This window comes from Musa acuminata, chromosome BXJ3-8 (genome assembly GCF_036884655.1).
Source record: "Musa acuminata AAA Group cultivar baxijiao chromosome BXJ3-8, Cavendish_Baxijiao_AAA, whole genome shotgun sequence".
NCBI classification, from domain to species: domain Eukaryota; kingdom Viridiplantae; phylum Streptophyta; class Magnoliopsida; order Zingiberales; family Musaceae; genus Musa; species Musa acuminata.
Window position 1 is genome coordinate 4370328 of NC_088356.1, and position 22839 is coordinate 4393166.

Below are 22839 nucleotides of genomic sequence, written 5' to 3' on the forward strand. Positions count from 1 at the left end.
AATATAAAAAAAAATTATCTAATATTTATTAAAAAATAATTTTAAAAAATTCTTTTAATTACTTATCCTAAATCCTCTATTTTGACCTATAAATAAACAAAAATCTTTCCTTAATCACTCCTAGTATAAATAAATATATAATTTTCTCTTATTTTTTCTTAATCACATGAATCAATTATTGAGAATGACTTTGAAACCTGAAGACAATACACCTATATATTTTCTGAACTATCATTATTTGATTTTAATTTTTGATATTAAATTTTTTTTATATAAAAATAATATAATCATGATTTTAATGCTTACATAAAAAGAGCTATAGATAGATAAGATCGATAACTTGGCTTAGCATACTGTTCTCTCAAATCCAATGGCAACAACCTGCCTCCAATACAACAATGTCAGAAAACATACGAAGCAATTGTCATGTTGGTGTCAAGGAAGGTGTACCTGTAATGCACTCATTCAACTCTTTGTGCTTTAATCAATCAGGAATATTACATAACAAACATGCATGCACTTCAATCAATCAAGAACCGATATCAATGAGTTCTAACATAAACAAGTTCTCTTTCAAGTTTCAAAGATTTGTACTGTATTCTTGATAGCAAATTTAAACCCGCAACTTCAGTATCAACTACATAAATTTATCGGTATGCTACCTGCCCTCGAAAATTTCGTGGAGAAGCATTCTTCCATTTACGGACAATGAACAGTTTCAGGCTTATAGAGAGATTTCATGGTCACTTTATCTGGAACAGGTTCAAACAGATTATTCGGTTCATGCCTTTCTCCAGACATCAACAATAGACATGCTGTTACGGGTAGCGAAGATCTAAAAAGTGTCATCGGAACAGTTTGAATGACATTACTGTGTTTCTTGTCATCGGGGAGTCGTGTATCTCAAGATCGCACCAGGCTGCATCACATCAAAGACAGCATGTGTGCTGGGGGTACGGATCGATTGTACCCCGCTTGTGACGATGAAATCTCAGGAACATTGGGTGGGAAGAAGGTCATCCTCGGGTTGGAGTCTGATACACCAATAGCTGGTGGGAAAGGGCCCCAACAACTGCATTCTCTGTCAACACGAGAATATGGATGGTGGGATGCAAAGCACTCGCGTTCCCATGCACAGAGGCGGTTGCTTCCCATGTTCTCGGCATCCACAGCAGTTTGACCCAATGGAATTGCTGGAGAAACAAGAAAAGGACCACACTGGTCCAGTGGATTGAAGCCCCTCGAACTTCCAGGCTGCAGCATTGCTGTTCCCTCCAGACTTTGAGAAGTTTGCAGTCGATAGCGTTCATGGATGTTTCCATGGTTTCTAAGATAAGGTGGAACCAATGAGGGAACAGAAGAGCTGGTAGCCCCAGCCCTGGAACCACTTCTGGGAAAAAAATGGAAACAAGGGCCAATCAGAATTATCAGATAGACAAGATATTTAAAGCATATTTACCATATCACATCGGATGACTAGCAGAGGTCATAAAAAGGTAAGAATTAGATCTATAACCACTGGCATACCCATCATTCTTAAGGCAATAGTAAAGCAGAAATCAAAAAGGAAAATGTTGACACGGTTCTTTCTTCCAAGGATTTAGAATCAATCAGTGAGAGAAACAGATGATGTAAAGTCTCCTATGGGCTAGACAAATCTGCAGAAAAGTCGAGGAAATATCCAGGCTGCCTTTTCAACAAGACCAAGTCCTTCTGCACGTTAGAACTAAAACAGGGTGCAAAGTGGAGAGGAATAATTTCTGCCATACTTCACTTGATGTATATGAAGCTTGTGAGATTTTGAAAGAGTAACATCACAATTATAAGTCAATAAATACTTGAGAATATAGCTTACCCATGGCTGAGAACAAAGGGATGGAAAACAGAATCAGCGGTAGGTAAACCATCAGTTCTAAGCCTTGGAAAGCCTGATGCTGCGTCAGCACCACCGACATGGGCATTGGGAGAATATGATGGATGATGGTGTTGCCAACCACGATAATGAAGATTACTTGGAGCCATCATAATAGGATTTTGAACATCTCTTGCACTTGGGAAGTGACTCCACCGGTAGTGATATCCAGGACCATCAGTATGGACATCAAAAGGATGGTTACTTGAGGAAGAAGAAGTTTGGGGCAATCGTGCACCAATAAAAGGGCATGGATGAGCAGCTGACAGGGTAGCCTGATTCTCCATTACAATAGCATGATATCCCAAAGGATCCCGAACTGCAAAACCACATTATGTTACTCAGCTATTCCAAATTTTTGGAGCAACGTATCAATTAATTATACATTTTTCAGCAAAGTATTGACTTACAAGCAACAGGTGGAGAAGATTCGCCTTCCCTAGTATGAAAGAAGGACAAGTTTAGTACATGCAAACAATCAAGACCAAGTATTTCAGACATGAATAAAGCTTTTGACTTGGACATTCAATGAAACTCAATAAACATAAATAAGAGCATTCACACCACATTGTAGTGATTATTAGTGCAACATTACTTTCTCTTTCAAAAAAAATATCTTACAAAAAGGGAGTTGGCTTTATTTTAGTGAATTGTCAGTCAAGCATGCATACAGCACTTTCATCAATAACTTTGACAATGCCAGAAACAAAAAGATTAGGAAATTGAAAAATAAAATTGCCACCGCAGAACCAAGAGGCTACACGATTAGCTGATGCAAAGTACATATAAGTTATAAAAGTGGCCTATGATGACATATATACGCCACCAACCAACAACGACCTTAATAGAGAAAAACACCCACTGCACTTCTTGAGTTCTCTCACTATCAGGGGTGGAAACTAATGCAATATCTGTATCATAAAACCTCTTTGTCATTCTTTATAAAATAGTCTGCATTATGTAACAAAATCACAGATCCAGATTTGTGGAAACTCTTTTATGTAGGTTAAAAGGAAAAAAATGCATCTTTTAGGAACAAAGTCTATTCATTAATCTGTCCAAATGCAGGCATTGAATATACATCCTACATTTACATAAGAATTCCAAACATGCAAAATAGTATAGCAAATCATTCACAAAGATAAAGTCCCTCAACTATATATATCTAGCTTTTTTTTTTGGCATCACAGCAGTGTGGCACAACCACACTCCAGATGGGGGGCAGTTATCCACCACTGAGGAAAAGAGGAAACAGGCACATAAAGTGCTAGAGGAGGATTCAAACCAGCAACCCCAAGAAAGCCTCCTGGGTGGCATAGCCATCCAAGAAAGTAGGCCTCAGCTTTCCAGCTTGTATTTAACTTCAGGTCCATAAAGAAGCAGATGGTTTACTACTTGAGTAGGATGCTTTATTCCTAAATGTTCATGGAAATTTAAAATTACTGTTGGGAAAAATCAAGTGAGAAATAGTATAAGTAGGCTCCATGAAAAGAATTTCACAAAAATCTACAGGTGGTCATCAACTTGATTTTTTAATGAAAAGCACTATTAAAATATAACTAAATTGGTACATTAAATTTTTTTCTGGCACTTCTTAAGACCTTCAAACTTCGATTCCCCTACACCAAACAACACAAAGATTCACATTCTAACATCACCAAGGTAGCACTAACTGGGAAGAGGCATGCACCTACACGGCCATGTCACATTCATGCCCAACTATAAACCTGTGCATGCCTTGGGTGGTACACACTGTCTTGACTCAAGATACATCCATGTGGAGTCAATTACAGCACAACATGCATAGTAATATTGATACCTGAGACCATCATCAGGATTAGAAAGAAATATTGGGGATGAAATTAGTCACTCCAAACACAATTCCAACAGTATCAAGGTTCAAAACAGAAGGCACATACTGGTTTAGAAAAAAGAAGGTAGTTCTTTCTTGAAGGAATCGATGAAGAGTTGATCCTAGGAGAAACCTATTGATTGAACCAACATATGAGTCACGTCTGGTGCAGACATGATTGGTTAAATAATTCAACAGTAAAAAATAAAGCTCCATACGACCTTGGAATAAAGCTCATAAAACAATTTTCTTTTTTGTAATAGGTGCATAATCAATTCAAGCATGAAATTTGGTAAAGAGAACTCAAAGCACAATGTTCTGACAACTCCCTGAATTAAACACCTACAACCATCATTGATTGCAAGTTAGATCAGACTAGTGTAAACTTCATATTTTCTAATAGGTCCAGCAAAGAATTTAAGCTAATGAATTGTTTAAGTTTTGAAAATTTTGGATCAAGTAATACAGCTTGTTAAAAGCAAGAACCATCTTCCACCAATAATGAAAAAAAAACTAACTTCCATAAATTAAGGTGAGAACTAAATGGATCCTATCCAACATTTAAAAATCACATAAAATAATCGAACTTACTCAAACAATGATGGAATCCTTGCCAAGCCACGAAATGGACACCAGTGACCTCCAAATGGCTGCACAAACAAATAAAGCAATAAAAAAAGAAAGAAAGATCATAACATGTTCTTATATGTGAAAACAATCCTCTCAAATATGAAGCATATCTCAGAAAGAAATATAAGAAAAAATGAAAATTCCAACCGAAATCGAGACATGATGACTGTACAATCAGGAGGATAAAACGTAGGAAAATGAGGCGAGAAACCACCATAAATTTAAAATTGTACATAGTATAAACAAAATTCCCAACAAATGGATTTAAAAGTTGTGGTAATTCCTGAACTAAATATATGCTGGATTTGGCCACAAGCTATAATAAAAGGGGTATAAAAGTCAGATATTGAAGTTAGTTCCAGAGCATACCAATTAATTTACCACCAAGACCTCAGTTTGTTGACTTGTGAGACTTATGTTCGTGAAGATAACTCTTGGCCGTATATCTTCTCTTCAACTAAGTCTAGACTTGTTTCCACTTGTATGTAATTGTAGATTTCAAGTAACTGCTGGGATTGCTACACATCTGAACAATAGATTGATGAATCAAACGCTGGGCTCTATAATTACTCCTTAAAATGGTTGTAAGTCAAAATTCTCTAATTTCTAAATCCTGCTTCATACATTGCCTCAAAAAATGGATGTTATTGCAAACAATCCTTTCCTATGGTGATATAAACATGTCTATCAAAAGAGTCTCTACATGCATTGCACATCCAGTACACAAGCAGAAATATGGATGGTCAGTAGTAAATTTTTTAACAACTATGCTTTGAACAATGCTGATCTCTAATTCATCGTTATCATAATAACAATAGGTCACAAAGAAAAGCTCAACAAGCAAAATGAGTTCCAAAAAATAATAAAGCAAAGTTTTTTTTAACTAGTCAAATTAAAGAGATTGTAAGATTGATTTACCTCACATCAATTATTCACATATATAGTTGTTCCTTATTCTATGTTTTGACACCAAAACTTCTACCTTTTGTGGTTCCCGACATTTGCATTTATAAAATATAAAAGAAAAGTTGTATTGTTATCCTTCTTATTACTTACTAAAGTTTATTTCATTCAGTTTAGCTATCTTAGTTGATAGTTTGCAGGCTCTTCCCTCTTTTGAATAAGAGAAACATTTCAAGATGAGAATGGTTAGATCCTTGTGACTTGCAGTCAGCACAAAAAAGATACATAAAAGCTTGACATGAACAAGCAAATTGCATAAAAGTTTAACTATATAATCCAATTTAGAAAGAGCCATAGACAAAACAACGGGCATACGAGCAACATAAGCTATTGTTTACAAACATGTTTTATAGTGTGAAAAAAAACCATTATCCCTTTACAATATCCTAAACCATTTTTCATGGTGCTGATAATGAACCAACTTATTAATCATATGGTTACTCAAATCTCTATCTTTTTTTCTCGCTCTTTTATTGTACAATAATGTCTCTATAGTCATATTATGTCCTTAAACTTTGATACTTGTATAGTATATCAAGGATGCCTACTCGTCAGCAAATTTGCATACCAGAATCTACTATCCTTTAATAGTATATGCAATAGGCTATTCTGTTCCTGCAGCCAAGATTTTGCTAGGGAAATTTATGCCAGTCTCTGTACTAAAATATATTATAAAAGAGGGTGGTGATTTCAGTTATCAGCATACATTTTCCATATAACCAAGACTGTAGAGGTCTTCATCATGGATATAGTCATCCATATTGAGCTCTGGTGTTGGATGAGAACCATTTGCATATAGCCAGTTGCCTTCCTCAACTTTTCGACAATTAGGGCATTGCATCACACCTTTAGCATTAAATGCTGAACCAATGCAATCTGAAGAAATAATAGAAATGGTGAATTTTGACCAGAAGCTTCATTAAGAATGTCTAATATAAATCAACATGTTGTACAGAAGGTTTGTTGCAAAGAAGTCATATGAACAGTTTATTGCAAAAGAGTAATACCAACTAATACCCCAATTGTAAGATAGAAGAGATAAAACAGAATCAAGTTAAAATGCGCCAAGCAAAAGGTAGGATACTGAACTTGTCCTCTACCTAATAGAATGACATGTGAGATGAATAAACAGAAGACTGACTTCTTGAATGATCAAAAAGAGACTTCTATGGTTACACAGAAGTCAAATTTTAAAAAGATTCTGCATGGGAAAAATGATAATGCAACATACTCAAGAAAAATCCAGTAAAAAAAATAAACAGCTTCTCACAATTGTACAAACTTCTAGCTTTATTTTTTTTTGTTGTATATACAGAATAAGTAATCAAAGTATTCCAATAATTTTTTTGAAGTGAGGTGGGAGGATATCGAGTCCTTGACAGCCTTCAACATGTGGCCCTCTAGCACATGATGAGAATAAGAGGGAAATGAAAATGATTCCCATGAGAGATGAATCCAATGATTTTTTAATAATTAGTTGATAATCCTCGTAAATCAATACAAACACAAGCACAATTTAAACAGTCCCATGACCCCATCCTTATGACAGCTAAATTTCTGAAACAGGTATTTAGCCAACATTTCATAGTCACCAGACAGACAAGGAAAATGGACCACAACTTTGGAGACAACATCTGCAGTCTAAGATGCCCAAATGAATCGTCTACTTAAAAATAACAAAGATAATATTTTTATCTTTCACATGCTTCTACTCATCTAGAATGAGGGAGCTTGTTGGTTCTGCACCCCTCAAGAATAACAAAGCATAAATTTGTAAACTTCGAAATTCCAAGATAACATCGTGCTCATAAATAAATAAATAAATAAATAAAAAGAAACAGAAATAGACAACTAGCGAAACCTACCACGCAACTCATATGGGCAAAATTGCTTTAGCCATTAATAAAATTTCTTAATATATTTATTCTCTTTCGAGACCGCAATTCCTATAAATCTTAGCAACAAGATAACAGGAAAAAGTTAATCCAAACAAGCAACCTATCCAATTCTAATCCAAACAACCAACCTATCCAAATCTAATTTTCACATCTAAAAAGAAGGGATCTTTCCATCAATTTGCACAAATCTCCGGCTCTATTAATAGAAACCAAAAGGGAAAAATCAAGCCATCGGGAATCGAGTAGAACAACCGACCGAGATGGAACTCGTGCCCACATTGCAGCCTGGCGGTAGACCGATCCCCGCCGCTCTTCACCGCCTCAAGGCAGATCGAGCAGGCGATGTGCACGACCTCCTCGCGCTCCTTGGTGTCCTTCGCTGCTCCCCCAAGGCCCATCCCTTCATGCCCTAATCCCCACGAATCTCCCCGGTCGTCAAGAACAGAAAAGGCAAACAATTACCTCCTCTCCCAACTCCCAATCCACAGGCTCCTCCCCGAACCCTAAGATTCCGATCGAGAGGCTCCTCTCACCCCTCCACTTCCGAGAAGATATCGCCCTCCCTCTCACAAAACTGTGGCTTTTATTGCGTGGTCCAGAAACAAGCATAGCACATACAATCACATGTCGCACCTCCGCGTACAACTCCGTATGCGTGCCCGAAATCGTGTGTCCTCCACGTGATGACCGAACCGTATGAGACGGACATGGGTGCCACATCATAGGAAGTCATATGCAGTTGCCGAGACAAAGAACTGGATCCTGTCCAATTCTTGCAGGACACCATCGGACCATTCGTATCGAAACCGGGAGATGTGGCGGTGGATGTATTAGAATTTTAGGATTCCGATCGAAAGAATAATTGGAGAGGATCATAACAAGCAAATAATAGAAGTTGAGGTGAGGAGAGAACATTTAATCCTTACTAGTTTTCGTTTACCCATTTGGATACCACCATAGCGTGCACGTATCTTTGGTGGCGCGTATAATCTATATATTTATATCCTTTAAAATAAGTAATTTTTATCTATTTCTCTAATTTAATTTTACTATATATCCTTTCAAAATATAGAGAGTTAATTTTAATTTAAACTAACTAATATTAATTATTATTTAATTCATAAAGAATCATCTACTATGGGATGAACTCTGCAATGTAATTAATTATACTTTTAAGGTGGACACTCAAAGAATAATAATGATTAAATGATCCAACTCTTCAACCAATGCAGATTAAATGTGGTCTCTTCAAAGAATTAGAAGGGGATGCCCAAATTATAGCATAGGAAACAAGTACTTTGTTTGAGCCACTTCTAAACAAATTATGAGACCCACATAGAATTTCCACACTTTTTTTAGGCTATTTGTGCAACACAAGCCAATATACCTTTCTTTTTTTTTTCTTTACAGAACCAAAAAAAAATCCGGATCACAAATATAAGTTGGTTACTTGTTCAACATACAGTAGTTATACAGTAGTCTTGAAGAAGTGCTTATTATTACCAAAGATGAGTCTTCAAAATTTGATACAGTTTGCAGTGTTTTTCATCAATTAGAACAAGCTCAGTGTTTCGGCTTTGGCTTCTTTACTATCATGACAGTGCACTGTGCATGATGAGCACAATGATCACTCACACTGCCCAAAACAACCCTGCAGGAAAGTCTGTAGATTAGTAAAGTCAACAAGAGCAGGATGAACATGAAAAGGACATGTTTACTTTGTTCATTCCATGATTCAATTGATAAAGCATCCTGATCTAGTAGGAAGTCCAGTTAAAATGTCCTCTAAAGCTCTCAGAAACCAATATGTTAACATATAGAATTTAATCTTGATTTATCAAGTTCCCTTAATAATCTAACTAGTTAGGTTCTTTGATAAAGAAGAATAGATGGTTAGAAAGAAGAAGAGCTTGTTCTTTTTTCCTACTCTAGCAGTATAGGACATGTGGAAAAAAGAAGCTCTTTCTTTTGGGACACTAATAAGTTAAAAGATAATTGCCCTTAAATAGGCTAACCAGAGCATGGTTATGAAAGAGTAATATGCTAATTACATGATTAATCTTAAGAAATGCAAAGATAAAAATTTAATTTCAATTTCTTCTTTTGATAGAAATTGAAGTTATTTCTGATAATAAAAAATAAATGGCTGCTAGCTATCCGCCTGACTGCTTCAAGAGTAATAGGTTGATCTACTTGGCTGCCACAGATCCAAAGACGAACTGTTATATTAAACCATCTGTACATTGTCAACAATCTCCTCACCATGGATGTTTCAACAAAAGTCTATTAATATGTTCCTCAAGTGACTACTTAAAGCATTGAATCCATGAACAAGAATACAATTTATGGACCTTTTTATCGCTCCATAGCCACGGCTGCCGACCACCAATATTTCTGCCTGATGTTTCTCCGCTGCATCACATAGAGCATTCCTTGGATCACCTTCCACTAGTTCATATTGAATGTCACCCACCTGCAGATGAATGAAGACAATTCCATAATAACAAGCATTAGAAAGTACATAATTGTACAGATATTTTAAAATGACACACACTTGGTGAGTTTGCTCAAACATGTTACAAATGGTTTACAATAAAGACTTCGTGCTTTGTTTGTATGACAAGATATTGATCTTTCCAACAACATATTATATCTTCCTTACGACATGTTCTAAGCTTTGACTACAGGAAGCATTCTACACCTAATATAAGAAAAGTAAATGGTAACTCTACTGATTGCAAAGCACTCTTCACTGCTTCTAGCTTGCCCAAACCTAATATAAGAATGCTAGTTCCTTCACGGCAGATTGTTCCCAGGCATAGGAAAAACAGTGAAATCAGGTTAAAGTACTAAAGCTGATAGGAATTCAGTCAGCTGACCTTGATAAAGACTACCAACATAGAGTCATGTTACTCTACTCTGCCCATTAGCAACCATCCATTCTCAGCTACGAGATTTGACTTGACAATAATTAGTACTCTATCCATTACCAACCATCCATTAAGAATGGGAGTCTGCTTGGCGATGAATCATTCTAACTTCATGCGTGGAAAAAGAGAACAATCCTTTCTAGAGTAGTATGCCAAAATCGAAAACCCAGCACCATCATTTGAATCAAGAAAATTCGATGCTAGGAAAAGAAAGGAAAAAGAAGTTAAGTGCTCAAAGGATATCTTTTGTGGAGAAATTGCAGTCTTACTGGTGCATCATGGAGTTTCGCAAATCAGTATGCAGTTTAACTTCGTCTGGTGAATTGCATAAAAGGGCTTCTTTATCATATCCTTTTAGTTGTCATAGCTTTACGCCTTATTATGAACTTTATTGCCCGCAAATGATTCTAGGGCGACAATTTCCAAATGCAGCTACTTACCAAAAGCATGTTACATCAACAAAAGCTGAGAAATCAGCAACATAACAAACCATCAGGGACAATCAGAATTACCGGGAACGCGGAGCAAAGATCCTTTGCTCTCTCGATCACCAACAAAGCGATCTTCTTGAGATCGGACTCTACAAACGGCAGCACATCCGCCGCCCCTGAAATCAAGAAGCTCAAACAAGCAACTGTCAGTCTCAACAGGGCCTTGGCAGAACGCACACCAAATATTTAATCTTCACATAAGAAAGAACCAGGGCCAGCGAGGCCGACGACGGAGGCGGGCGACGGCTTGGAATGGACGACGACGAGCTTAAAGGCCGAATCGGCGACGGAGAAGAAGCGACGAAGGGTCCACTGGAGCGCGTAGAAACTGTGCTCGCTGTCGTCAATCCCCACCACCATCGCCGGCTTTCCCACGTCCGCCGCCATCGTCCGTTGTCTTGTGTGAGGACGAAGCTTTGGTGAAGCGACGGGGATGTGACAAAGAAAAAGATACTTCCCCGATGGGACGCGTTTGGCGCCACGTCTACAATCGCAACCCAAGTCATAATAATGACGGTGAGAAGTAACGAGGACGTCTCGCTCACGTCTTCTCCACCAATCACTCTCCCGGCACGTGTGTAGCCCCATCCCCCAAGAACCGACTGCACCATGTGACTTGCACGTGCGGGGTTTCGTGGAAAGCGACGTTCTCTCTCGACTCCTCACCAATGTAAGATTTCCGCGTTCAAAATCATATGGTGTACCAAATCCAATCCCACGTGTGTTGATATCATCAGGGTCTCCTTTATGCAGTGGTCATCAGATCGAGACTTGGCACATTTATTGTACAGTCGACTTGACGACAACAAAGATGATAAAGATAGATAAGAATCAATACCATTAAGCCAACAGAGTAGACAAGAGGTACAGTTCAGCACAGGAAACAACCAGTTGATTGCAGGCACGCTTGGTGGGAATTGAGTTGCTTTCCTGAGCTCTCTCTAAGATATAGTTTGAAAGGTGATAGAAAGGAGACACATTGACAACAATCTAAAATGAAGAAGAAAACCAACTCAAATAGTTGAAGAAAACAAAACCTTTCCTTTGCATTCTCAAAGCCATTCCTTTGCAAGATACAGAAGAAACCTGCTTTATACCAGCTGATTCTGTAAGCAGATCCTAGGCTGTATTGCCACTTGATACAATATTCACTTGATCTCTGCAGCTTATCAGGAAGGTTTCATCTCATGCCAAAATGTAGTTTGTGTGATATATTTTCCCTCATTCTGCTCTCAATCTGAGAATCTCCTTGGCAGTCCTCATCCTGAAGTATGGCATGTTTTCCTATAGAAAGAAAGAAAACTCCGTAAATGTACAACCCTCAGTGCTCATATGCCCAGAAAAGTAGCAAGCTCTAAATTTGTCCTGATCCACTTGCAACTTCACCAGGTAGACATGGGATTTGAGCATTCAAAGCAGAGTAACTACAAGCTTAAGGAATTAGCACCTGGTTGAAACATAGGCTTAAATCACGGCTATAAAAATCAGCATACTTGAGCATGAACATCCCGCAATCCCACCTATTTAGACGAGTAATCATTTTTTAAGTATTCAAAAAGGAGAAAATTATCAAAAAAATATACATGAAATATAGGTGCCCCCAGCAATATATGCTTAACATAAAAAAAAAGAGCAGCAGCTAACAGTAAGTAATTAAATATACCTGCAATGTGAACATCAACATTATGTAAAATTTTATGTATCCAAAAATTTTGGGTCAGGTTTGAAGTGTGAATCAGTTTTACACATGCCATAACTGGTTCCACAAGTTTATTGGATCTGAAATGACAATCCAAACCCAAAATTTTAGCTCGGATTTTGATAGGGTTTAAGGTATGCATAGTGACATCAACACACACGACGAGACAGGAGGTGAAAGATGACCAGCAAAATGTGACAGGTTAACAAGATGACAGAATCCCGAGAAGCTGCACCACCTTGTGCCAACCTGTACGCACCATGCTGGTGAATACTAGCAATAAGCACAAGCATGTGATGAGTGATTTCCTACGACCACCTGACTAGAACAGCAGGCAGATGGAATTGTGCTGGTCCAATTTGAGCATGAAACCATACCATGGCATGTCATGCATGCACACCAGTATAAGGCTTTGTTCATTGGCTCAAGAACTTGTAGCAATAATAAAAGCACACTTAACTTTTCAGTGAAGTTAAATAACAAAGTAAAAGACCAAGAGAGGAAAGGCAAAATAACACAGGCATGGACAAAAAGTGTGCAGGCTAAATGAAATCGGGGTCTTTCACTCATGACATGATATTGAACTAAATCTTTAAAAAAAGTTCAAGTAAAAATAATCATGTAAAACGAACATGCTTCATAAAGAATCAGATGATCTTTATAATTGTGCTAAAAGAAAATGAAACATGTACAACAAATTATGCATTTCAGCAGCTTTAAGTATGCATAACACATTTAAGATCAATGAGATTGCTCAAAAGAAGTTACATACCCGTTCTTCTGTAAAGGTAGGTCACGAACTGCTTCCAGATCCCAAGATAGTGCATCAACCTGATTTTCACTCTTATCCTTCGCTTCATCCATGAAGTATCTAGCCTGAAACAAGGAACATATTTACAACACAACAGCAGAATCAATCTTAGCCATAGAAGTTCACCAAATTGCATCAAGCTTCTAACTGAAAACATTGTCACTGGAAACACAGGATAACAACTCAAGAACAAGGCTCTCAACAGGTGGATTTACTTTTTTCCTTGTATCTTAATCACCACCATGACATTTAGAGAATAATTTCTTTTGGGTTTTATATTGAACAAGTCCCACGCGGCAAGACTTGGGTTTTCTGCCTCCAGAAATTAGGATAGGGAATAAAACTAGCTAGCTATGCCAAATAACATACAACAACAACAAGCCATAAGGTGCTAAGGTCCCATTGTCGAGCTCTTTTGAGCACAATCACCACTAGTCAAACTAGGAGATATCAAATCATTTTCTACTGCTGATAACATATTACAGTTTTCCAATATTCTGTACATTCCCTTGCACCACCAATCCTAATTGAGTCACCTAGTGTAAATGGGGCGTCTTAAGTCTTCTCTCAACGGGCGACTATCACCTTAAATGGGTTTCTCTTGTTTTGTTATGCTTGGAATAAACCTAGTTATCAGCACATGTGTATTTCTTATGTCTTTGTTAACAACCAAAATAATCCATCTCAATGACATCATGTGTATTTCTTAGAGTTTTAAGAAATAAATTAGGTCATTAAAATCAGAATAGAAAATTGAAAATCAAACTAATAAAATAGAAAAAAAAATCGTGAAACAGAGATAGACCTAGGCAAACAGCATATAGATGGAATAAAACACATGAACAAAAGATATATTTCCATTTACAAAAAAAGGTAAAAATGATTTTAAATAAAATCAGTTGAAAGATTATGATAAACTTTAATACTAAAAAATATCAGGTTATTGATTGAGAGATTTAAAAAAGAAAGGAACATAATCTAAAATACTTGGTACAATTTATATACAAGCATCTGACCTCACCATAGTAAATACCTAAGATAGTGAAGCTAATGATTAGATCTGCAATACCTTTTATTTTTCTCCACATCTGTATTCACATTTAGATGATTGCATCTGTTATTTAAAAGCCACTAGTAGACTCCTGAAGTAGCCCACATAAAGGGTTCGGCCTCTCCACCTGTCGCCTTTTCATGTCTCCCCCGCAAAAGTTCTCTTGTGACAAACATCCAACTTGAGAAAAAAAAATCATTTGAATACATCCCTTCATTGAATATCCAAACTGTCAGAGCTCCAGCATTATTTTCTGATCTCTCTCTCTTTTGTTTTTTTGTTGCACTGAAGGCCAAGATTAATCAGCCTTATCTTTTGGCTGTTTTGGATTATTGTTACAGATCAAATCTAGATCAAAATTGGCCAATTTTCCATACCACAAGAGCAAGTTGTTCAGTTCAATCAACTGCAGCTAATAAAACTCAAGTTGATTTGATCTTAGTTCACTGTGAGATATAGATCACAAAAACCAAACCAAATGTAACATAATTAAATAGCTCTATGTTCCACAATGAAACCCTGCTTTGAGTACTTAGCCTACCTAATTCCAGTTTCACAGAGCTAAAATTGAGCCCCATGCCTGCTTCTCCCCTATGCTTTCTCCTTCATATACCCCTATCGGAATTGCACTGAAGAAGCAACCAAGCACCAACGTTGCAATATACAGAGCATACCCACATGGTAGCAAGCTCTCGTTGAACAGCAACTTTACAGATGGTTGCATGATCTCGGAATATGTTTTGGTAGGACTTTAAGATGCATCGACTAACTTTGCTTACTTTAGATCCACCTACATATTGACTTCTTTAATTGGCTCAAATAATCTCTGGAAGGATCAGCAACTAGGGATACTTGCGGCACCTCCTTTAATTCAGCCAAATTTGATCTCTTTAAGTACAACCCATATGAACAAGATCAAAGGCTTTAAAAGAGGTAAAATGTGGATAGGCCTCTGCTATGAAATAGATTGTAGATGATAGGAGAAAACTGCACACAGCATATGCTTAACTGATTGGAACTACTGGGGTCTAAATATTGATGCACATCAGCCAGAACCAAGAATAAACATATGAATACAAAATCTATCTTCTTTACACAACCTAGAACTGATTGAACATGATAACCATCGGAGGGTCTGAACCAAATTAAATGTGCAAATATGTAGTGAAGGCTTTACAGAGAAAAGAAAGAGAGTTCAGATATGAACATGTTTATAGATACAAGAGTTCTGCTACAGAAACAAAGAAAAAGAAAGAAGAGATAGAGTGAGAAACAGACCAGGGATCGGTGACCAGAAACCCAAAAGAAAAACTCATTTCACAAAACAGAACTCGTTGTTCTCAGAATTATTTCACAGACTCAAATAATCACACAAAACTAGCTGCTCTCAGACATGTGAAACCCTATACACAAACTTAAAAGACAAAACTTCCTGTTTTAGAAAATCTGCAAATGATAAATTCAGCATCTAGAACTTCTTGAGAATGAATGCTGCAACTCTCACAATCCAATTTCTACCACAGCTACAAACTGAGAAATAGATCTTAAACATGAAAACAGCCCAACCTAAAACTTCAAATTAAATCCAAAAATACTACAAATTACATAAGAAATAACTAAATTTCTACTGGACCTGTACCTAATCTCAATAAAACTCGATCACTGTCCTTAAAAAAAATTCATCTATTTAATAATTTACAAGATTGGGAAATCTCCATAGAGTTCATATGCCCATTAAAAACAACAACCAAATGAAGGAGCTCTCTAAAAAAATAAAGTTAAGAAACAAGAGAGAAAAGTCAAAAGTTCATCTTAGTGCCATAAAATTTTGCATTTATATAGTGTCATAAAATCCAAAATCTATTTATTCAACTCTTTAGTTTTCTAAAGAATATGTACTTGTAGCATACCAGTACTTGCAACACTGTTGTATCTATTCCACCAAGTGAATCAAGATACTGAAACTTCTTCTTCTTTACATCAATAATGGCTAGACACCAATGTACTTTTCCGTGTATTGGAACAAATATCTGTAATATAAATTGCAAAGAGGCATGAGGGTAAGGAAATGCTTAAAGTAAATAATATTGATAGAAATAAATGAGGAACTAAAGGGACATAATTACTTTGTCACACTCAACAAGCTTGTATCCTAGCTTCTTTTGTGTTGTCCACCTTCTTACAGCCTTGTAGTCATAACCATTGCTTCCACTTGTCAACTAAACAATAAGCCAAAAAACAAGGTAAAATAATAACCTGAACACAACATTAGCATGGTTTGCTTCAAATGGAAAAATTCCAACCGCAAAAATTCTCATTAGTCAATAGGACTGTCTCAAATCTCATCTACCAAAAGCTAAACACGCTAAAGTTCATAAAGATTACATTAACCAAAACGCTTTCCTAAAAAACGAGAGAGGGGAGGGAGGGTCATTATCATGACTATGCACTGACAGTATATTAATTAAAAAAAGAGGAAGCTATTGATGATTATCTAATGGGTCTTCAGAAAACTTACCTCATAGACTGATAAAAAAAATGTAAACCAAAAGAAGCCAAAGAAAAGCACCTACAGTGACATCTTTGTGCATATATAATGACCACTTTGAAGACCATGAGGAGATTTGTGATGGAATAACAGTCTAAAAAAACAAAATAAACTTGAGAGATCATAAAGAACTAGGATACTTTTCTAAAGGTAATGACGTGCATGTTACGATATTTCATATTGAAGGAGTAACACGAAAAACACAAGAAGTGGATGTCATCATAGATGAGAACAGCCAAAAACAATTTTCTATTAAAGTGTTCCATAGTGAACAAGATTAGTTATTTGCTATTAGCAAGAGCCTAATTTTGCACATATCCTGATTAGATAAGAGGATTTGAGAGTCCATGGACAAAATCCAATAACCAGATAAGCTTATTGCATTCAATTTTTAAAGAACATTTAAGAAATGTGAGAGAGAATTATTTCCAATTCCATGTGAAAGAAGTTGAGGCAAGGCATTAAAGTGCTAAGTCACAACTTTAAAAGAAATGTGAATCTTTAACCTAAGGATGGTGTTTTCATTAAAAAGAGTACTGATAAGTAATTTTTCTTTTGTCAATTATGAAATGTTTTCAACAGTAACAGTTATTCTTTAGAAAAATTAAAAAGAAAGAAAACATGTGACTTAAAGTACTAGACAACAAAGCATTAAACAGAGAGTAAATATTTATACACCACAGAAGCATGCTTGGGTTAAGACTTAAGAGCTTTATCATTCAACATCTTTGGGGCCATACTTCAGTTTTTTAATAAATTTTGCTATTCTAGAAATGATTTGCCCTAATTTCTTTTATACTAAATGAATCCAAAACCATGATAATAAATGTATGGCTGACTGCGCTTGCCATTTGATTGGATTGACTTAAAAATAGGTGTAATTGTCAAAGTGAACGATATTAAAAAAGGTTCAGGTTTTTTTCCCTTACACGCACTGCACACATTCATATTATTTGGTAAAAAGAGATGTTAGACCTCCCACTCAATTCCCAAAATATTACAATCTAATGCCTGAATTCCCTCTAAATCAGTCTAACAATCACATAGTTAATTATGGACATCAACAAATATTCAGGGCCTTCAATTTACCTCATCTGCACATCGCCCAATTTACAATGTGCAACATCAAAGTCCTCCAAACCAAGGAAAAAATTACCAGGGCAGTGTTCTAACAAGTATTAAAACTTGCAGTTCTTTACTATACGTTAATTTTATAATTGTTCACTTAACATAAACCTATATTTCACTAAATAACATAAGAAACTCTCTTTCCTACAGTCCGGTAGAAATGTGATATTTGCAACTCCTGCTGGAGATTTGAAATCTTTCTTAGTAACATTTTCACAACAGTTATGGAGCAATAGAGCTTAATGCTTTATTCTCAGAAGAATTCTCATAGTTTCTCCTACTAAGACTTGACACCTAGTGAATGTTGACAAGCCTCCAAAATCATGAGAAAAATTAATAATGAACATCAAAGAATAAAGGAAGAAACAGGAGCATTCTCTTCTCAGTATAGAATAATACAACACATAACCACACTAAAGGAGATTAGAAAGTCAGCTCTTAGGAGAGAAATGAAGATAAAAGTAAACCTTTTTAAAGAAAAATGTGTTGAAGAAATGGCATTTCAAAAACTTCTCGGGTTCTCTTTTCTCTCTTTCCTTCAACAGTTCAAGGTACAAATTTATGACCTACACAAGAAGGGAAACTCATGTTCATTAAATAAAGTGAGATAGTCCTAAGAAGAGTAGAAGACTAGCTTGAAATCACTAAAACATTCAATCAAAAGTACAAGATAAATTTAAATAAGAATTACTTCATCATTTAGCCAAGCTTTGCGACTCAAGCACCGCAAGACCTCTCTTGTTATCTCAATGTTAGAAGGCTCGTGCACAACTAGGACTTCCCGACTGCAAAAGCCAAAAGAAAAACCACATTTAAAACCAGATAGTATATCTGCATTATTCTTGAATGGACATATATTTCATGGGATTATCTAACCACAACTTATACCTGTTTGTACCATTCAAAGCACGATAAACATCCTCCTCTTCTTCATCAGTGAGAGGGAGAAAAGCATCATTCAAATCCTATGATAGGCAGATGGTTAGAATTACGACAATAGAATAAAACAATAATTAGAAAATATTCATGCTTATTTACAGAATATGTACTAGATCTACAGAGATATTATGTAACAATTGATTAGGAACACATCTCATAGAGATAATCACTTGCAGGAAGCATGAAAGCTTAAGATTGTAATTATTGATGCAAGGAAAGTGAAAAGTGTTGTATGAAAATTTTAGCAGCACACATTTAAGAAATCTTTTGGGTGCAATACTTAGACATATAATTACAACTGGTGTACATTATAATATTTAAATCCCAAAACAAATATTTTTTTAAGAATATAGTCCATTGGTACAGTCAATCATAGGAGATCCCAAGAAGCAATGTACACAGTTAATGTCAATAACCAGAGGCAGCTCAATTGCCTCTTAACTAATAATAGCAGCTAAGTGTTTGAAGGAAAATGGCACAAGAATATCTATATAGCCGGTTCAATGCAGTTGCAGTGAAGGTTTGTAGTTACCATTTCACGAAATTATTTCATCAAACGGAACTCACACAAAATTCAATAATGTTATGCCATGATAACTTAAATCTGGACCAAACATTGCTGGTTTAGCTGCTATAAATTAAGAAAGGCTTAACAAGTGCTGTCTGCTTAGCTCCCATGCTGTGTAATTTTACCTCATCTGAAAGGAACAGCAACATGATAATTGGTTCCAATTCGATTCTGAAATTGTTAAACATTGAATTCAATCAAGTACTTAGTTTGATTACTTTTTTCTTGCTTATATGTGACAGTATTTCTCACATTGTCTTACAAGATACTGCAAGACAACAGTTAAGACCATTTTATATATTAACATGTGAATAAATGAAAAACTAATAAGTTATAATTTAGATCATTTTTTGCGGTTCTACAAGGTCAAGAAGTCCAAATTTGACCAGGAAAAGAGTTGGTTAGCCACAGAAGTATAACCATTGTCTCTAATCTCAGCAGAGGAAAAAGGCCCAGACCAACTAAATTGAGTTTCTAATGGCCAGCCAAACTAAGTCATCGTTGTTTCCATTTGCTCAATGTTTCTTATATGAAGAGTTTCTCCATCATCTAATTTTATTTCCTTCTCTACCATTCAGCAGAACTGTTAAGATTCCTTTTTTAACTCTAATCAGAGTTACACGCCAGTTCTTATTTTTACATTGACTTTGGTCAATGTTCCATATATCATAATGCCAAAAAAAACCTATTATTTATTTCCATAGTAACTCCTCCTATCTAAGCACACTGACAGAGAATTCATAACCAAAGTAATAAAATAATGTATGGAACAGTATATAAAGTTATAACAAAAGAAAAAAAGAATACCTCATTAATATTTGGTTCCTGCTCCTGGTGTGCGAAACGGAAGGAGCTTACTTTCTGCTCAGCCAACTTCACTTCAAGCTCCAAGTTCCTCAACTTTGAATCATGTCTTCTAGCAGATTCCACATACAATTCCTTGTACAAAGGACTCCTACTAACCGAAGCTTTCTCCTCCCACAATGACGTCGATTCCACCACAAGTTTCCTTGCATCCTCAACCTTCCGATTCACTAAATGCAAGTTGGGTGTCTGCTCAGGCTTCTGAGTCACAATTGTCAGCTCCGACAATCCAGATGGCGTGGGAGCAAACACTAGCTCGACAGACTTCCGGCCGGAGACGACCAAGTTGCGCTCTTGCACGCTATTTACTAACTTCTTGTACTGATCCAAACCTAACACTTCATCGCTCCCATCATTGTCCTCCGAACCCTGACTTCCACGAGGACGAGCAGAAGCGTCCCCCCTCTTCCCCGTCCGCCACGGGGTAAAGCTAGCAGTTTTCTTTCCCTGAAGGAACCGCGCCACGAGATTCCCCATCCCGGAGTCCCGTTCCTGCGTCGGAGACGATTCCGGAAGCCGCGATCTGCTAGGAAGGGCCGACCCGAGGCCGAAGGCCCTGAGGACGCGCTGAGGGGCGTGGACAGGGCGAGGCAGAGGGGCGGCGGGAGGGAAGCGGCGGAGAGGAGAGGAGGGGGTTCGCCCCGCCGCCGGCGTCGGGGAAGTGAGGGGCCGGGTTTCGACCGGCGGGGATGGGAACCTGGCTTTCTTGGCGGGAGGGGAGGGCTCAGCAGCGAGATCAAAGACAGGGTGGGGGGAAAAGGGGAGTCGGAAATCGACAGCGAGGCGACGCTTGCGGTTCTCCGTTAGGGCGCCCATGGGGACGCTTTGGCTGACGGATAGGAAAGCCGTGGAGGGATCGTTTCCATCGACGAGCTTAGCTTTTCATTGGGGAGAAAGAGAGAAAAAGAACCCTAGGAATTCTATTCCGGAGGGAAAGTGTTGATAGCCAGGAGCGCGTTTTACTCGGGAACTACGGGACGAACAAAAGAGAAAATATTTCCACCTACTCCCAACTCCCCGCCTAAAAGGAGGAGCACGGCGATTGGCAGTCAACGGGGGTCCCACAAAATTCAAGAGCTGCTCCTGCCTGGGTCCCGATGTTGCCTCCCGTGTCGTCACCTTCCCCACGCCAGAGTCACACTTTTATTATTATTATTATTATTATTATTATTATTATTATTATTATTATTATTATTATTATTATTATTATACAATTTTTTTGAACGAATTATCGGAAAAAAAACTCAAATTGCACTCTTACTTTTTAAAATGATAATATTAATCTTTAAAAAATCATCTAAGTTCATAGAGGATTAAATAAGATAAAAATTGATTTTAACTTGAACAAATAATTTTATTGTATATCCATATTTCATATTTATTAATCGATGTGATATGTATTACACGACCACAAAAGTTCTATATTAAACAAAAGAACACAAAAGTTGGTGATGAATTTGAACAGCAGAAATTATCCAGTCTCAATTTCAAGTATTAGGCCTGCAAGAAAACAAATAGGTGTACAAGAACTTCTCAGACAAGTATTCCCAATCCAGTCGAACTTGATTATATATTCCTTCCAAACAATAAAGAAGAGATTCTAAAAACGATCACGATTTCACAAAAACAGTATCTGTTGAAAGTAAGATTGGGTACATCGACCTTCAACTCTCGTAATTGCAAGTGTATATGCACACGGTACATCTTTTTTCTGTATTAAAGAAAAGAACACAAAAGTCAGGATAGTGGTGAATTGAAACAGCACAAGTTATCCACAGTTTCAATTAAGAAAAGATCCATGTTTCAGGCAGCAGCATATATATTGCCATCTCTAATTAATGTCACCGCAAGCTTCAGCTCTAAATGAATCTAATTCAATTAGTCGAAGCATGTAATGATTGTTTGGAATACAGACTGTTCCTCAGTTGCATCCATATGTTCTCCTTGACCATGCATTTACCCAAAATGAATCTATATAAACACATCCTGACAAACTTCTTGATGAACTTTTCCACATACACTGCCCACAAATTAGACTGAAAGAAAGAGAAAAATCTCACACATTACAATCTAATTGTTTATAAAGTTTTCTACACTCCACCTCTCATTATGCATGTTTATCAGAAAGACAGAGATAGAGAGAAAACAAACAAAGAAAATTTTACTTTGCTTGTCTATCCGGCATATCCTATCAAATTTTGGCCTAAACCAATGCTTGTATGTAGTATAGACATGTTGCATAGGTTGCAACAATATGTATATGGCAATCAAAATTCTTTTAACTCATCCAAAAAAATAAGCAATATAGATATGCTATTTCTTTCTCCTCATTGCAGGTCACTTGGTATTTCTTAGAACTTATAGGATACTCCAAATGAAAGCATATATCACATTCATACATTAACTGAACTACATGTATCTGTTCAAATCTTAACATACTTTTTTTAAAAAAAAATCAAGGATTTATTAACTTTTGCTAACCTACGAAGCCAGCAATTTTGCTAAATTTAACCCTTTCACCATTTTGATCCGCTTCACCAAGCTCTGTAAAACAT

General features: G+C 36.7%; 3 protein-coding genes across 5 annotated transcripts; all 3 read right to left on the minus strand.

Annotated features, from left to right (window-relative positions):
* Nucleotides 1-546: 546 nt before the first annotated feature.
* LOC135645666 (E3 ubiquitin-protein ligase IPI1-like) lies at nucleotides 547-7843 on the minus strand. 2 transcript variants are annotated; one of them, XM_065164292.1, is made up of 7 exons: nucleotides 7512-7843; nucleotides 6064-6233; nucleotides 4356-4414; nucleotides 3832-3897; nucleotides 2323-2351; nucleotides 1856-2231; nucleotides 547-1390 (listed from the first exon to the last, which is right to left on the minus strand). In XM_065164292.1, exons 1-7 carry the CDS (start codon nucleotides 7651-7653, stop codon nucleotides 925-927), a joined length of 1308 nt encoding a protein of 435 aa, XP_065020364.1. In that variant the 5' UTR covers nucleotides 7654-7843; the 3' UTR covers nucleotides 547-924. The 2 variants fall into 2 exon arrangements, with proteins under 2 accessions (XP_065020364.1, XP_065020365.1); XM_065164293.1 differs by lacking the exon at nucleotides 3832-3897.
* An 839-nt stretch (nucleotides 7844-8682) lies between these two features.
* On the minus strand, nucleotides 8683-11385 carry LOC135585993 (universal stress protein A-like protein). Its single transcript, XM_065164622.1, has 4 exons — nucleotides 10886-11385; nucleotides 10698-10792; nucleotides 9607-9728; nucleotides 8683-8906 (listed from the first exon to the last, which is right to left on the minus strand). Exons 1-4 carry the CDS (start codon nucleotides 11262-11264, stop codon nucleotides 8819-8821), a joined length of 684 nt encoding a protein of 227 aa, XP_065020694.1. The 5' UTR covers nucleotides 11265-11385; the 3' UTR covers nucleotides 8683-8818.
* Nucleotides 11386-11488: 103 nt separating this feature from the next.
* On the minus strand, nucleotides 11489-21292 carry LOC135645829 (ubiquitin-like-specific protease ESD4). Of its 2 annotated transcripts, XM_065164619.1 has the most exons (9): nucleotides 20228-21291; nucleotides 18802-18878; nucleotides 18605-18698; nucleotides 18381-18479; nucleotides 16364-16456; nucleotides 16148-16267; nucleotides 13148-13251; nucleotides 12124-12196; nucleotides 11489-11960 (listed from the first exon to the last, which is right to left on the minus strand). In XM_065164619.1, the coding sequence occupies exons 1-9, from the start codon at nucleotides 21098-21100 to the stop codon at nucleotides 11898-11900; spliced, it is 1596 nt and encodes a 531-aa protein (XP_065020691.1). In that variant the 5' UTR covers nucleotides 21101-21291; the 3' UTR covers nucleotides 11489-11897. The 2 variants fall into 2 exon arrangements, with proteins under 2 accessions (XP_065020691.1, XP_065020692.1); XM_065164620.1 differs by lacking the exon at nucleotides 12124-12196 and having other exon boundaries at nucleotides 20228-21292.
* Between the last annotated feature and the right edge of the window lie 1547 nt (nucleotides 21293-22839).

Bases quoted from the DNA above. Each gene is read 5' to 3' on its own strand.
- LOC135645666 (XM_065164292.1), bottom strand. From the start codon at position 7,653: ATGGGCCTTGGGGGAGCAGCGAAGGACACCAAGGAGCGCGAGGAGGTC. The intron at 2,352-3,831 runs GTATGTGCCTTC...CTTTCATACTAG, and splicing joins ACCTTCTTTTTTCTAAACCA to GGAAGGCGAATCTTCTCCAC. The intron at 1,391-1,855 runs GTAAGCTATATT...TTTTTTTCCCAG, and splicing joins CCCTTTGTTCTCAGCCATGG to AAGTGGTTCCAGGGCTGGGG.
- LOC135585993 (XM_065164622.1), bottom strand. From the start codon at position 11,264: ATGGGGCTACACACGTGCCGGGAGAGTGATTGGTGGAGAAGACGTGAG. The intron at 10,793-10,885 runs GTTCTTTCTTAT...TCTTGATTTCAG, and splicing joins CGTCGGCCTCGCTGGCCCTG to GGGCGGCGGATGTGCTGCCG. The intron at 9,729-10,697 runs GTAATTCTGATT...ATTCATCTGCAG, and splicing joins ATCTTTGCTCCGCGTTCCCG to GTGGGTGACATTCAATATGA.
- LOC135645829 (XM_065164619.1), bottom strand. From the start codon at position 21,100: ATGGGCGCCCTAACGGAGAACCGCAAGCGTCGCCTCGCTGTCGATTTC. The intron at 13,252-16,147 runs GTATGCTACAAG...TCCTTGTTTCAG, and splicing joins CAACAGTGTTGCAAGTACTG to GCTAGATACTTCATGGATGA. The intron at 11,961-12,123 runs GTGCTAATTCCT...TTCTTTCTATAG, and splicing joins TAAGCCTATGTTTCAACCAG to GAAAACATGCCATACTTCAG.